Genomic DNA, 13,607 nt, shown 5'->3' with positions numbered 1-13,607 from the left:
GCTAAGGCTAGAGGCCGAGGGCCGAGTGCTGCGATTAGAACAGGCGAGGGGCCGTGCGCTGCGGCCACAAGTCCATCTAGTGGCTGTAAGACCACGTGCTAGTAGGTCGTATGTGTAGTATAGCGGATTTGCGTAGGTCAAAAGATACACCATCTCCACCATCCAATAAACTTGTTTACCCGGTTTCTTGAATATTGAACGCGGCAACAGATATTTTAGTTCAATGCTGATTTTTGAGTACGATTGTGGGGAGAGTCTTAGCCAGGAGTGAGTAGGGAATTTCTTATTATTTCTACGTCGAATTTAACACATAGCAGGATAAAAAAATAATTTTTTATGTCTTTGGTAATTTCCCAGAGAGAAATTTTTTGAGAAATGAACTAAGAAAATAAGACAGAAAAGTTAGAAAATAAGACAGAAGTTAGGAAGAAAGGCAGGAAAGTGAACTAAAAAAATAAGGCAAAGGTTCTACGCAAGCTTGAGGCGGCTCAGGCTGCAGCTCGACCTAACTACTATCAGATACTGGGGGTATCTACTTCAGCTAGTTTACAGAAATTTAGAAATCGTTTACATATATTCTAAATTTGTTAGGAAATCAAGAGATGTAATATCAACAAAACGAATATATCAATTAAATTATATTTTTTTTTCAGATATATTTGCAAAATTAAAACTGTGCTGTGTCTTTAATGACAACTGATATTATTAAAGTAAACTGGCATTGTTCGCATGATATTTTAAATGTAAATTGTTAAACCTACCGCACCGACACGTAAGTTTTACTCGGTTTATAAGATTTCAAAAGTCCGTCTAGTGTCTACTCTAGCTTCCCTCCTCCCTCCCNCTTCTCATTTTTTCTGTCCTTCCACAACCCCTACCTTTCATCCCACAACCCCACCTTCCTTCACCCCATTCTCTTCTTCCTCCCTACTTTTCATTCCCCTACCCGTTCTCCAAACCTTCCTACCTCCACCCCATATCCTTCTTCCCCCCTACCCGTTCTCCAACCCTTCCTACATCCACCCAATACCCTTCTTATACCCTACTCCTCATTCCCCTCCTTACTCTACCCTTCTTCCTTCCCCGGCCCTTCTTCCTCTCCCAGCCTTTCTTCCTTCCCCTACTATTCCTACCCCTGCTATCCTCCAATCCCTTACCCTTCCTTCCCCAATACCACGGTCCTTCTTCCTTTCTCTACCCTTCATTCCCCCTACCACGGTCCTTCTTCCTCCCCCTTACCCTTCCTTCCACTACCCCGGCCCTTCCTCTTCCTACCCATCCTTCCCCTACCCCGGCCTTTCCTCCTTCTACCCATTCTACCCCAACCCATCCTTCACCTACCCCGGCTCTTGCTCCTCTTACCCTTCCTTCCTTACCCTACCCTTCCTTCCTCAGTCCTCACCCTACTCTTCCTTCCCCTACTCATCCTTCTTCTAACCCGGTCCTTGCTCCTCCTACCCTTCCTTCCTTCTCCTATCCTTCCTTCCTCCTCCTATCTTTCCATTCTCACCATAGGAGCCATCACCTAATTGACCCGTCTATCGCCAAAAATGTCTCATGTTTTTCCCAAAATTAGAGACGAGACAAATCGTGATTTTCTTAAACAATTTTCCTTGATTTCAAAGCATTTTATGACTGCTATCCTTTACATCTTATCAACAAACAGGGGGACATATATTTCTCTGTTAAACCCCCCTCCCCCATTATATTTTTTATTTTCGCTGTATTGGGGAAAAAAATGGTTTTGTTTGGAAAAAAACATTTCAAAAAAGTTAAAACAATTTAAAACAAATTCTCGGTGTAGGTAGGTTCTTCAGACTGTTTCTAGAATTGCAATAAATCAAAATGTCAATTCAGTTTCTAAACCAGTGTCTAGAGCAGACACAAGGACTCAAAAACTCTGAAACGGGAAATATCCTTGCTCAACGGGCAGCTGTACTCTACGCAATGGGAAACTTTGCTGACGTCTATGTTGATCTAAAGGCATGTCTTAAACTCAATGGATTGGACTTAAACGATTTAGAACGAATTGCAGATCTTCTGTTGAAGCTTGGAAAATTCGAGGATGTTAGAAGTGTGCTGGAGAACATTTTCTCATATTCATCAATAAGAAAGTCCATTTTTCTTAAACAATTCAACGAGAGTGTTGTCAGTCTACACAGAGCTAATCAGCATTTGCAAAATTATTCCTACCACCTTGCTATCACTGATACAGAGAAAGGATTATTAATCTCCCCCCAGTCGGCTGATCTCATTCTCTTTAAGTGTGAGTGCTTGGTGTTCACTGGGAAACCTGAAGGAAGGAGTTGGTTCTCCAAGATAGTTTTCTCTCTACTATCTCCTGATTTACACCAGAGATACGAGCAATTGAAATCAATCCTTGACTCCAATGATGGGTCTGGAATCTCGCAAGTGCAGTGCATCATACTAATGAACAAAATGCGGGATAAGGCTAGGCTTGCCTGGGAGAACGGAGATTACACCAACTCAGAATATTTCTTTAAAACCGCCATCGCGCTTGCAAAAGATAAACTTCGTATTCAAGTCGAGCTCCGAGAGGAATGTGTTGGACTAATGCTTCAGTACAACAAGCTGGAGCAAGCAACCCATCAGATGTACATCCTCCAACAGCTGAATCCAAGTCAGTACAAGTACTGGGAGAAGTCTGGAGATGTATTGATGAAGTTATCCAAGTTTCCTCTCGCCGTGGAACAGTTCAAGAGAGCGTATGAGATGTGTGGAGATGGATCTGTTCTACGCAAGCTTGAGGCGGCTCAGGCTGCAGCTCGACCTAACTACTATCAGATACTGGGGGTATCTACTTCAGCTAGTTTCCAGGAGATAAGAGCAAAATATATCAATCTGGCAAAGGTACCTATTTTAAAAAAAAGAAGTTTTTTTTTGTAGTTGGGGTGGGGACTTAATTAACTTAGATTTTTAACATGTACATGTTCAGACGGAATTCTAAATTCCCACTTTTATTATTAGTATTTTCAAAGTTATGTAATTTTTATTTGCTTTCAAACTACATTATTTATAAATCTATCTTTAGACTTTGCATCCTGATCGAAACCAGCTCCTGAGTTCTGCGGAAAGATATGAGAAGGAAGTAAGGATGAAACTCGTTATTGTAGCCTACACCTGTCTCAGCAACCCTCAGACTAGAGCTAGATACGATGCAACCACTCTCCGAAACTACAACTTCTAATCATTCCCCAAAATAACCATTTACATGATTAACGTATCCTTATTTTATATGTTATGTAAATTTTTGTAAAACACCATTCGTTTGTGACTATTTGGCGCAACATTTTTCTATTTACGTTCCGAAATTTATTGTTGAAAATTTGTTATTTCAGACAAATACGATCTATGGGTTCAATACCTCCTGAGCTGACCCTAGCTGAAAGAATGGAGGATCTAGTACTGGGAGGAAAGTTTAAGGTTCTGCCTAGCACAGATCAAATCAAGGAGTTGCAGACCATTATTAGGGACAAGGCAACCTCCAGGTCGGATTTCAAGTTTGTCGCGGACAGGTTGATCAGGATGGTGATAGAGGAGGGGTTGAACCAGCTGCCATACACCAGCTGCGAGGTGACAACACCTACAGGCTGTTCATATTCAGGACTCAGGTATTGGTATAATAATAATAATAATAATAATGGTATCATTGGTAGTCGACTTGTTAGTTATCTAGGAAAAATACTGAATAAAGAAGTTACAAAAGAAAAAAACGTCGAAAAACACATCTTTTAAATTATCTGTTTATAAAGCAGTATTCACTGGATGTCCGATTGTAATTCAGGAACCCTTTGACCGGTTCGCCAAAAAATTTTATGGGAGAACTTGAAAGTACCACGAAAATGTTTTAATCTTGGTTTAAAAAATTCTAATTATAAAGCATTTAATACCGTGCGGGAAATAAAACTGGAGGTGACATATGTCTCTCCTAGTGGCGGTTTTATGATGTTTGTATCGGTGTCTTTCAAAATATATCTTCCGATGACCCTTTTGAGTTTTGAGTGTACCCTTTCATTGTTGCAGGTATGAGAAGGGAAACTGTGGAGTATCTATTGTTAGATCTGGAGAAGCAATGGAAAAAGCGCTTCAAGACTGCTGTAGGTTCGTGTCAGTAGGAGTATTCTATCATTCTTAAAATGGGGGGGGGAGGGAGGGCTCCCTAATTTATTTGATTTCATTCATGTAATTTCATATATCAGCTCTCACCTCTGGATGAATTTAGATCTATGCGTATTGGAAAAATTTTGGTTGATTCGGATTCTGAGACTCATGAGGCTCGGGTAGTTTTTGCCAAGTTCCCTGATGATATAGCTAACAGGTAAATGACTGAAGAATTTAAGAATTGTCCTCTTCCCCTCCCCTTACTTCTCTTCCCTTTCCCACCCCTTCCCTTTCCATTGAAAATGACGCTTATTGTATACCAATAGTTTCTTTCGTTTATCAATTATTTCAATACTTTCAAATCGTTTTTCATTCACGGTTATAAAAATGTATCCCTGTGTTTGTTTAGGAAGGTTCTCCTGCTCTACCCTATCATGAGCTCAGGGAACAAGGTTGTCAAGGCAGTTAAAGTTCTCAAGGATCATGATGTTCCAGAGGTAAATTTTCATACGAAAACTAATTTTTTGAAATTCAAAATTTCAAAATAGCAAGATATCTAAATAACTGGTTTAAGCTTAACCTAAAGTATTACCAATTATTTTGATATTTTCACCCACCATATTTTATTTATATTCAGGATCATATAATCTTTATAAACTTGTTCTGTACCCCTAACGCTGCCCAGAGAATTGTCTCCGAGTATCCGAACCTTACGATCCTCACCACAGAGCTTAACCCAGTTACACCGAACCATTTCGGGCAGAGATACTTTGGAACAGATCACGTTGACTAGAGGAACCAGAGAGAAATTACATATCTTGTGATTCTCCAGCTATGCAATCTCATGTAATTTGACTCTTTGTATTATTCTACACGTTGTATTTTCAACTGACTTTTATACATTTAATAATTGTGCCATAAAAGAGCTTATGCCGAAGTTAATTTGTCGTTTTCCTCAGGCTGTTGTATAATGGATGTTTATTTTATTCCTTTTAACAATTAAGAAATTTACATGTTTCAGAAGACAATGTCCTATACACTCTACCAGGGGACAAGGATAGGACAGGCTCTCAAAGAAGCACTCGAAGAAATGGAGGTTAGAAAATTAAATGCGGGAAAGATGTAATTAAGGCAGAGAAGTTAGAAAATAAGGCGGAGAAATTAGAAAATAAGTCAGAGAAATTAGAAAATAAGGCGGAGAAATTAGAAAATCAGGCGGAGAAGTTAGATACATGACAGAGAAGTTAGAAAAAAGATATAAGTTAGAAAAGAAGACAGAGAAATGAACTAAGAAAATAAGACAGAAAAGTTAGAAAATAAGACAGAAGTTAGGAAGAAAGGCAGGAAAGTGAACTAAAAAAATAAGGCAAAGTTAAAAATAAGGCAGATAAGTTAGAAAATAAGGCAGATAAGTTAGAAAATAATGCAGATAAGTTAGAAAATGAGGTAGAGAAGTTAGAAAATAAGGCAGATAAGTTAGAAAATAAGGCAGAGAAGTTAAAAAATAAGGCAGAGAAGTTAGAAAATAAGGCAGAGAAGTTAGAAAATTAGACAGAGAAGTTAGAAAATAAGGCAGAGAAGTTAGAAAATAAGGCAGAGAAGTGAGAAAATGAGACAGAGAAGTTAAAAAATAAGGCAGAGAAGTTAGAAAATAAGACAGAGAAGTTAGAAAATAAGACAGAAGTTAAAAAATAAGGCAGAGAATTTAGAAAATGAGACAAAGAAGTTAAAAAATAAGGCAGAGAAGTTAGGACAGAGAAGTTAGGAAAGAAGGCAGAAAAGTGAAGGTAGACAATAAGGCAGAGAAGTAAGAAAATGAGACAGAGAAGTTAAAAAATAAGGGAGAGAAGTTAGAAAATAAGGCAGGGAAGTTAGAAAATGAGACGGAGAAGTTAAAAAATAAGACAGAGAAGTTACGACAGAGAAGTTAGGAAAGAAGGCAGAGAACTGAAAGTAGACAATAAGGCAGAGAAGTTAGAAAATGTGACAGAGAAGTTAAAAAAATAAGGGAGAGAAGTTAGAAAATAAGGTAGAGAAGTTAGAAAATGAGACAGAGGAGTTAAAAAATAAGGCAGAGAAGTTAGAAAATGAGGCAGAGAAGTTAGAAAAAAAGGGAGAGAAGTTAAAAAATAAAACAGAGAAGTCAGAAATTGAGGCAGAGAAGTTAGAAAATAAGACAGAGAAGTTAGAAAATAAGGGAGAGAAGTGAGAAAATAAGGCAGAGAAGTTAGAAAATGAGGCAGAGAAGTTAGAAAATAAGGGAGAGAAGTTAAAAAATAAAACAGAGAAGTCAGAAATTGAGGCAGAGAAGTTAGAAAATAAGACAGACAAGTTAGAAAATAAGGGAGAGAAGTTAGAAAATAAGGCAGAGAAGTTAGAAAATAAGGGAGAGAAGTTAGAAAATAAGGCAGAGCGAGAAAATAAAGCAGAGAAGTAAGAAAAGCAGGAAAGTGAGAAAAGGTTAGAGAAGTCACTAAATAAATAAGTGAAGAGTAACGATTATGACTAAAACCCAGAGGGAAAAGAATGAATACACATAAAAGAATGAAGATCATGGATAACAAAATGAAAATAAACTATTAGAAAGAAATGAAATATAAAAGATCGAATTATTGGAAGTAAGAAATCATAATTAAAGGGATAAAAGCAAACCGAAATCGAAGAAGAATTTAAATTGCAGATAAAATAAATAAGAAAAAAAAGAGAAAAAAGTGAGGAAAAAAAAGAAGAAAAATTAATTAAATAATAAATAAATGATTTAAAACCAAGGAAAGCTTAAAAGATTTCAACTAGTTTAAAAGATTAATATTTTTACTGCAGGAGTATGAGCAGATTAGTCCCAATGTGAAGAGAACTATAATGAGAAAGTTTGATGAAACTATCTGTGATACTCTACAGAATCAAGTGGATAACCGACTCATCATGCGAGCTGATCGCCTCTGGTCATTCAGGTTTTTAACCTTTTTTAAAGGAGAGTTTTTCTCTGATGCTTTTCTCAATATTAAATGAGCAGGCATACTAAGCATTATTTTTTTTTCGCAAATGGTAAGCAACTTTTTTGTGCTTGTATATGTAATAGTTCAGGTTCCTAATTTCCATTTCCATTCCATATAATTGTGAAAAATTTCTTTTGGAAATCAAAACTCAGTACATTTGTATCTTCATGCATTTAAAATTTTACAATTAAAATTGAACGGTCGACTGAGAAAAGTAGAAGAAAAAACGTGAATTTTAAGAACGCTGATCCCAGATATAAGGCGGCATTTCCTCTTAAAGGGAGTGTTCGCCTTGTTCTTCAATATTGGCCGCAAGTGAAGGTTTTTAGCGGCCTGCAGCAACGTCCTTTGATTTTTCTTTTTCTCTAAAGCCAGATATCTAAAATAAGATTTTTAAATATTATCTATTTTTCTAAAATGAAACTTATTCTTTGTGTTTGTTAAGATTTTGTGATTCTGTCTGGCAGCTTCTTCTGAAGAATGTTGAGTTCTTGACCAGCTCAGGGAACCTTGTTGCATCAGTTAACGGCAAGGTTGTATTTAATTAATTAATTTCTTATCATTGTCAATTTCGGAAGTTTTTCGTTTTTATTGGCTCATTTCCAAAGTTTAAATAATGGATTTTTTGTGTGCCAAATTTTCAAGTTACTGACAATAAACTTTCCCTGGCTATATGAGGTTCTGCAAATATTTGGACCTGATCGGTTCAGTCTTTTTGACGTTTATTGGACACAAACAGACAGACAGCCAAACCCAAACAAACAGACAAGCCAAACATTCAGAACTAGTGCGCCCTTGAAATATTGACTCAATTTTATTGTTGTCTCATTGTTGATCCTTTAGAATCTAATTATTGCAAAATAGTTATTAATTTTAAAAGTTGCATGCTTTTTCGAACTTTTTTACTTTTTTGACCATGATTTATTAACATTTTGATTGTTTTACCAATAAATGATCTTACAAGTTAGTAACTTTTAACAAATTGATCTTTTAGGTGAAGATAGTTGCATGTGATGCTCGGAAACCTGATCGAAGATGATTGATCTGATGATTTCTCTCCTGTTCTAATCTAGTTCATTACAATCAATCCGATTTTATTAATCAGTTATATCAATCACACGTTAGATTACATTCGTTAAAATATTTCAATGACTTATTTCCATTAGAAAACATTCACTTATACAACATCAAGATGCTTCATTTAGGATTCAAACATCAACATATTTCATTGATAAAACATTTAAATGAAAATCTTCTTTAATCACAAATCAGAGTTCAGTTTTCTAAATTCTTTTTGTTTACACTTTTAGTATGTATATTATTTCTATCAGAATCCACTCAAAACCAAAGAATTTTCCGCATTTGAGATTTGATTTTAGTTGATCTGCATGCGTTTTCATTATTATTCTGTACATGTTACATAATTGCAAAAATAAAGTCAAGACAATTTGATGCTTTAGAGTATTTATATTTGATGTAAGAGTTTGTGATCAGTGAGAACTAAACCGTTTATTTAATTTACTGATAGGAAATTTCTTAAAATATATTATATATACGCAAATCTTTATGCGTGTTACGTATTGCGTTGTTTTACCTTAATTACGTATAATTGCTGTGTTAGAAACCATTGTTTGGTTTCAGTCGTTTTCTTAGGTCGTGATCAGTGAGAGGTTAGGTTATGGTTTAGATGTAGCTGAAGAATTTTTTTTAAATTCTAGAATAGATCAGTTAGTTAGATAACATTTAAATCCAAATTAAGTTTTTAATGAATTCACAAAGAATTAGGTTCGTTTTTTTCCAAATGCATATTTTATATTTGAAGTCTACATACTATAGAGAGAAAACACTAAATCTTAAATGACGTATTACACAAACATTCAATCAATCACTATTCCGTAACTTCAGGGCTGAGTTTTCGTCGATGTTTTATTTCTTAGTTGTTTGTATGTCCGATCATAACAAGTGAACTCTTTCACCGATTTGCCTCAAATTTAGATTAAGGAATTCGACCGAACCACGTGAATGTTCTTAGCTTGGTTTAAATATTCTAAATGGAGTGGGATGACTATAGAAGAGAAAGTTTGCTGTACCCTAATTTGAATTGTTTTGTACATACTGAAGTCACCGGTTCTAACGACAGAAAACAATGATCACCCTTCTTGTAATTCTGTTTGATCTGAAGTATCTGAGCTCTAATGTTCCTAATTCCAGGTTGGAATGAAAAATTTATTTTTCAGAAAAAATGTCCAAGTACAAATTGAATCCGTTAAATATTGGAGCGGAGGTTTTTGGTTTGGATTTGAGTAAGCAGGTTTCAACTGAAACCAAGGAAATCATTAAGAAGGATGTGTCTCAACACCGGATCCTGGTTTTTAGAAATCAACGTAGGAATATTGATTATAGAGCAAAATCTTTAAAAAAAAAACATTTTTCGTCCCATCCCTCTCCTGCCTATTATTGTGTACACTTTTAAAAACTGATCTATTAACAGAGTAAAATTTAATAAAAAACATTTTCTGAATTCCACGGTAATTACAACTTTATCAAGGTTGTCAAAAAGCTGTGTACACTTGCCTGCCCATAATTCAGTGCTTGAAAATATTGAGCAAAAATAAATGCAGTCTAAGTTGAGAAATCATATTGAATTAAAGTGTACGGGATTTTTTGCAAGTTGTTTTCTTCCCCGCACTTCAAAATATTACTTAATATATTTATCAGTCATAACGTTAACATTTTCTGATATGTATTAAACTTTGGATCATAAAATTAGTCAAAAAATGCAAGATTTATTTTAGAATTGGTTGATAAAAAAGATATCGTTCCATTAAAATAAGATAATGAATGTACTAAATGTAAATTTTTTAGAGAATATATCTCCCGAACGTCACGTTGAGATCGGTCAATGGTTCGGAGAAATAGAGTCAACCTTCTATAATCATCCAAAATCTCCACTTAGAGATATATTTAGAGTATCAAACGATAGAACGGAAGGGTAAATATTGAAAAATAAATACTACTTGAAAGTTTTTTTCGAACATTTTTAATTTTTGAAATCAATAAAATCCATAAATTATATTTTGGGGTTTAAGAACACTTAAATTTCACTAGTCTGTAATTGAGCTGTTTAACTCACTCTAGCTGGTTTTAAGTCTGCCTCTTATTTGAAATTAATCCGAGTTTTCAGTGTTAGTAACTTAAATAATAAATATAATTGAATTAACAATGCCATAAATAAGTCATAAAGAAAAGTTATTTTTGAAGAATGTTTTAATTTCAATTGAATACTAAAAAGTGCTCTTCTTGTATTATAAAAATTGATTAAATATTAAAATATAAAGGTGCACAAATGTTGGAAGAACAGGTTGGCATATTGACGGTAGTTTCCAGCGTGCACCCTTCTCTCACTCTCTCTACCACATCATATCCGTTCCACAAGATGGAACCACATCCTTCGCTCCTCTCACAGATATTATAGAGACTTTGTCTCCAGAGCGTAGGGATCTCTGGGAAAGATTGTGGATGGTTTCAGAACATCAGTCCGGTCCAGTACACCCACTTATTTATAGGTAATTCACTCCATAGTCCATCTGTATGACAATTAAAGAAATATCATCTTGTTACTCCCCTTTTGTACATGTCCTCCCCTTGTCTACAGGCTCCTCGTTGTGTTCAGGTGCCCCTGTTGTGTACAGGTACCCCCTTGAGTGTAGGTACTCCACTTGTGTATAGTTTCGCCCCTTGTGTGCAGTTACTCCCCTTGTGTACAGGTACTCCACTTGCGTATAGTTTCTCCCCTTGTGTACAGGTACTCCACTTGTGTACAGTTACTCCCTCTGTGTACAGATACTCCACTTTTGTACAAAAACACCCCTAGTGTACAGGTAACTCCACTTACGTATAGTTGCTCCCCTTGTGTACAGGTACTCCACTTACATCTAGTTTCTCCCCTTGTGTACAGGTACTCCACTTACATCTAGTTTCTCCCCTTGTGTACAGGTACTCTACTTACATCTAGTTTCTCCCCTTGTGTACAGGTACTCTACTTACATCTAGTTTCTCCCCTTGTGTACAGGTACTCTACTTGTGTATAATAGTTACTCCTCCTGTGTACAGGTACTCTACTTGTATTTAGTTTCTCCCCTTGGGTTCAGGTACTCCACTTGTATGCAGCTACTTACCTTGTGTACAGAGACTCCCAATATGTACAGGGTACAGACAATCCCCTGTTGTGCATGTACTCTTTATCTGAACAGGTGCTCCGCTGTGTACAGGGACTCCACTTGTTCTAGATATCTGTGCTACTAGATTAATTTGATAAATATTTGATCTATTCACTAATCCAGGCATCCTGAGACAAACAAGCCGGTTCTATGTTTCCATCTTGGTATGACGGAAGGGTTTATAATGGATTACGGAACGGAGAAGGAGAGAGAATGCAGTACAATAGAAAACATGGAGATTCTTCAACAAATTAAGGTTAGAGCATTTCCACTAAAAGTGGAGCAATGAATTATTTCAGATACAATAGCAACTCTATTTTTAAGATAAATAATAAATATGCTTTTTTAAAAATTTTAATTTCTAAAAAACCTCTTTATTTAGGAGGAGATCCTTCGGAAACCGGAGAGGATTTACCATCATCAGTATAAGGACGGAGACTTTATAATCTCCGACAACCTGGCGGTTGGTCATGAAGCTTCTCCGGAAACCCAACTTCCGGTTTCTCAGGTACACTACAACTTTGTAATACTAAGGAAACCTATAAGATAGTTGAAAGTAAACCAAATTAGTACTTTTCTTAAGTTACGGGATTTCTTTTCTTGTTGTAATTATCATTTTAGCAATAAACGTTATAACTGTTAAATGTGATGTTATCTAAGTTTGCTCCTAATTTTACTAAGAAAGATGTAGATAAATAGATCACTTTTTAGTATTTTATTTTTGAAAGCCAGGTTATTTACCAAACCAAATTGTTCACTTTGAACGTATAAAGAATTATAAAAATTGCCTGTCAAGTTCAAACCATTTTGGTTAAAAAAAATATTCTTATTTCTCCTTGTATTTTTATCTGTACAAAAATCGGAACTTTTGTATAAATATTTTTAATCTTTAACACACTTATCTCGATATCCAATGTGGGTACTTCTGAATTAGAGGAGCAATGTATGATATCTCAATTAAAGTTATCCCTGCAGGGGATGACCATCAAGTGGTATTGAAGAGTAATTAGATTAATCAGGAAGCCTGCATAATATGGAATCTATATTTTAGATTGGGCTGAGAGTAATGCATAGAGTCACTGTAGCGGGGAAAACGTCACCAAAGAAATAAAGAACAATGTTTGATCTGAACAGAAAATTTTTTGGATTCAAATATTAATATTATTAATATACTTTTATTGCACGAATTATATTGATTTTTCTATAAATTTAATTTGTTTTAATGATAATTGAACAATATGATGTAACACTCCGATCTGTAAGACTTCAGATAACAGTTTATTGAATTGTGAGTCCGATTCACTGCAGTATCCACTAAAGCTTTGTCTGAATTAGATATCAATCAAATTTGGAAACTAATTTATTTAAGCTTAACTTTAAGTGACCATCCAAGCAAAGATGGTAATGCCCGATTTACAATGGTACCCTTGAAACCATAATCTGATAAAAAATGTGAAAAAATAAGGACGTTGTTATGACTCTAAAAGTGTTCCACAATAATAATTTTGCCATATGCTTATGAGTGAGAAATCCGTAAGTCATTTCCCAAAGGAACCGCAAATAAAAATAAACAATGTAAAGAAACAAAAACATGGATATCTAATTCATACTTGATCAGACAAAGCTTTTGAGGGCTCTGTAGTAAATCGGGCATTGTCATCTTTTCTCGGAGGGTCACTTGAATACATGTTTACAGTCGACCCTTTAGTCATTTCTACTGCAGGAAAGCAATATTGGAATTATTAGAACTTTTCATTTTAGAAAAATACATGTATACATCTTCTACATTATTGATAAAAAAATATAGGATCACTTGAAATTATGCTAACAGTCTCTTTATATTAAGAAATATCGCTCAGGATTTTGTAATTTGTAATTAACAGCTATATATGTCTAAAATCTTTCATTGGATCATTTAAGGAAAGAAAGGAAAATTCCCAAAGACTTTTAGAATCATTTGTATAATACTTGTAATACTGGTTCTTATTGCAAAGTAAATTATAATAAACAATAATTTTTTTAATCAGTAGTCAATTAAGAATAAGATTCCCTGTTCCAATTCCTTATATCTTTGCAACCAAATGTCATAGCCCTTTGCTATTTCAGACTATAAAATCTGTTAGATAAAAAATAATAAGTTTGAAATATAAAAAGTTTACACTATCAAGAGTGAAGTTATAGGAATCAGAAAATTTGAGTTTGTGGCAAAAACTAGAAATTTCTCTCTACTCCTTTACTTTATGTGATTGCATTTCATCTTGAAAAAGAG

The 13,607-nt window shown here is 35.0% G+C and overlaps 3 protein-coding genes across 11 annotated transcripts; all 3 read left to right on the top strand.

The window, feature by feature from the left end:
* The first annotated feature begins 208 nt into the window (after window positions 1–208).
* On the top strand, window positions 209–8,570 carry LOC111695082 (uracil phosphoribosyltransferase homolog). 2 transcript variants are annotated; one of them, XM_023464263.1, is made up of 9 exons: window positions 209–267; window positions 3,360–3,632; window positions 4,045–4,122; window positions 4,244–4,339; window positions 4,532–4,619; window positions 5,144–5,218; window positions 6,943–7,073; window positions 7,564–7,651; window positions 8,113–8,570. In XM_023464263.1, exons 1-9 carry the CDS (start codon window positions 224–226, stop codon window positions 8,155–8,157), a joined length of 918 nt encoding a protein of 305 aa, XP_023320031.1. In that variant the 5' UTR covers window positions 209–223; the 3' UTR covers window positions 8,158–8,570. The 2 variants fall into 2 exon arrangements, with proteins under 2 accessions (XP_023320031.1, XP_023320032.1); XM_023464264.1 differs by lacking the exons at window positions 5,144–5,218; window positions 6,943–7,073; window positions 7,564–7,651; window positions 8,113–8,570 and adding an exon at window positions 4,760–5,064.
* On the top strand, window positions 652–3,351 carry LOC111695081 (dnaJ homolog subfamily C member 7-like). 8 transcript variants are annotated; one of them, XM_023464254.1, is made up of 3 exons: window positions 652–710; window positions 1,858–2,871; window positions 3,053–3,351. In XM_023464254.1, exons 1-3 carry the CDS (start codon window positions 690–692, stop codon window positions 3,206–3,208), a joined length of 1,191 nt encoding a protein of 396 aa, XP_023320022.1. In that variant the 5' UTR covers window positions 652–689; the 3' UTR covers window positions 3,209–3,351. The 8 variants fall into 8 exon arrangements, with proteins under 8 accessions (XP_023320022.1, XP_023320026.1, XP_023320028.1 ...); XM_023464258.1 differs by having other exon boundaries at window positions 654–743; window positions 1,829–2,871; XM_023464260.1 differs by having other exon boundaries at window positions 654–743; window positions 1,818–2,871.
* A 785-nt stretch (window positions 8,571–9,355) lies between the features above and the next one.
* Window positions 9,356–12,546, top strand: LOC111695083 (alkylsulfatase). The gene is made up of 6 exons (XM_023464265.1): window positions 9,356–9,502; window positions 9,984–10,110; window positions 10,457–10,684; window positions 11,462–11,594; window positions 11,721–11,846; window positions 12,390–12,546. Exons 1-6 carry the CDS (start codon window positions 9,361–9,363, stop codon window positions 12,447–12,449), a joined length of 816 nt encoding a protein of 271 aa, XP_023320033.1. The 5' UTR covers window positions 9,356–9,360; the 3' UTR covers window positions 12,450–12,546.
* Window positions 12,547–13,607: the final 1,061 nt, after the last annotated feature.

This window comes from Eurytemora carolleeae, unplaced genomic scaffold (assembly GCF_000591075.1).
Source record: "Eurytemora carolleeae unplaced genomic scaffold, Eaff_2.0 scaffold198, whole genome shotgun sequence".
NCBI classification, from domain to species: Eukaryota; Metazoa; Arthropoda; class Copepoda; order Calanoida; family Temoridae; genus Eurytemora; species Eurytemora carolleeae.
The sequence above is the reverse complement of the archived record's forward strand: the minus strand, read 5'-3'. Positions and strand labels throughout refer to the sequence as shown.

Coding starts and splice junctions, on each gene's coding strand:
- LOC111695081 (XM_023464254.1), top strand. CDS start 690: ATGACAACTGATATTATTAAA. Junction 711..1,857: donor TGACAACTGATATTATTAAA/GTAAACTGGCAT, acceptor ATGTCAATTCAG/TTTCTAAACCAGTGTCTAGA. Junction 2,872..3,052: donor AATATATCAATCTGGCAAAG/GTACCTATTTTA, acceptor ATCTATCTTTAG/ACTTTGCATCCTGATCGAAA.
- LOC111695083 (XM_023464265.1), top strand. CDS start 9,361: ATGTCCAAGTACAAATTGAATCCGTTAAATATTGGAGCGGAGGTTTTT. Junction 9,503..9,983: donor CCTGGTTTTTAGAAATCAAC/GTAGGAATATTG, acceptor TAAATTTTTTAG/AGAATATATCTCCCGAACGT. Junction 11,847..12,389: donor CCCAACTTCCGGTTTCTCAG/GTACACTACAAC, acceptor TCTATATTTTAG/ATTGGGCTGAGAGTAATGCA.
- LOC111695082 (XM_023464263.1), top strand. CDS start 224: ATGCTGATTTTTGAGTACGATTGTGGGGAGAGTCTTAGCCAGGA. Junction 268..3,359: donor GGGGAGAGTCTTAGCCAGGA/GTGAGTAGGGAA, acceptor TTGTTATTTCAG/ACAAATACGATCTATGGGTT. Junction 5,219..6,942: donor AAGCACTCGAAGAAATGGAG/GTTAGAAAATTA, acceptor TTTTTACTGCAG/GAGTATGAGCAGATTAGTCC.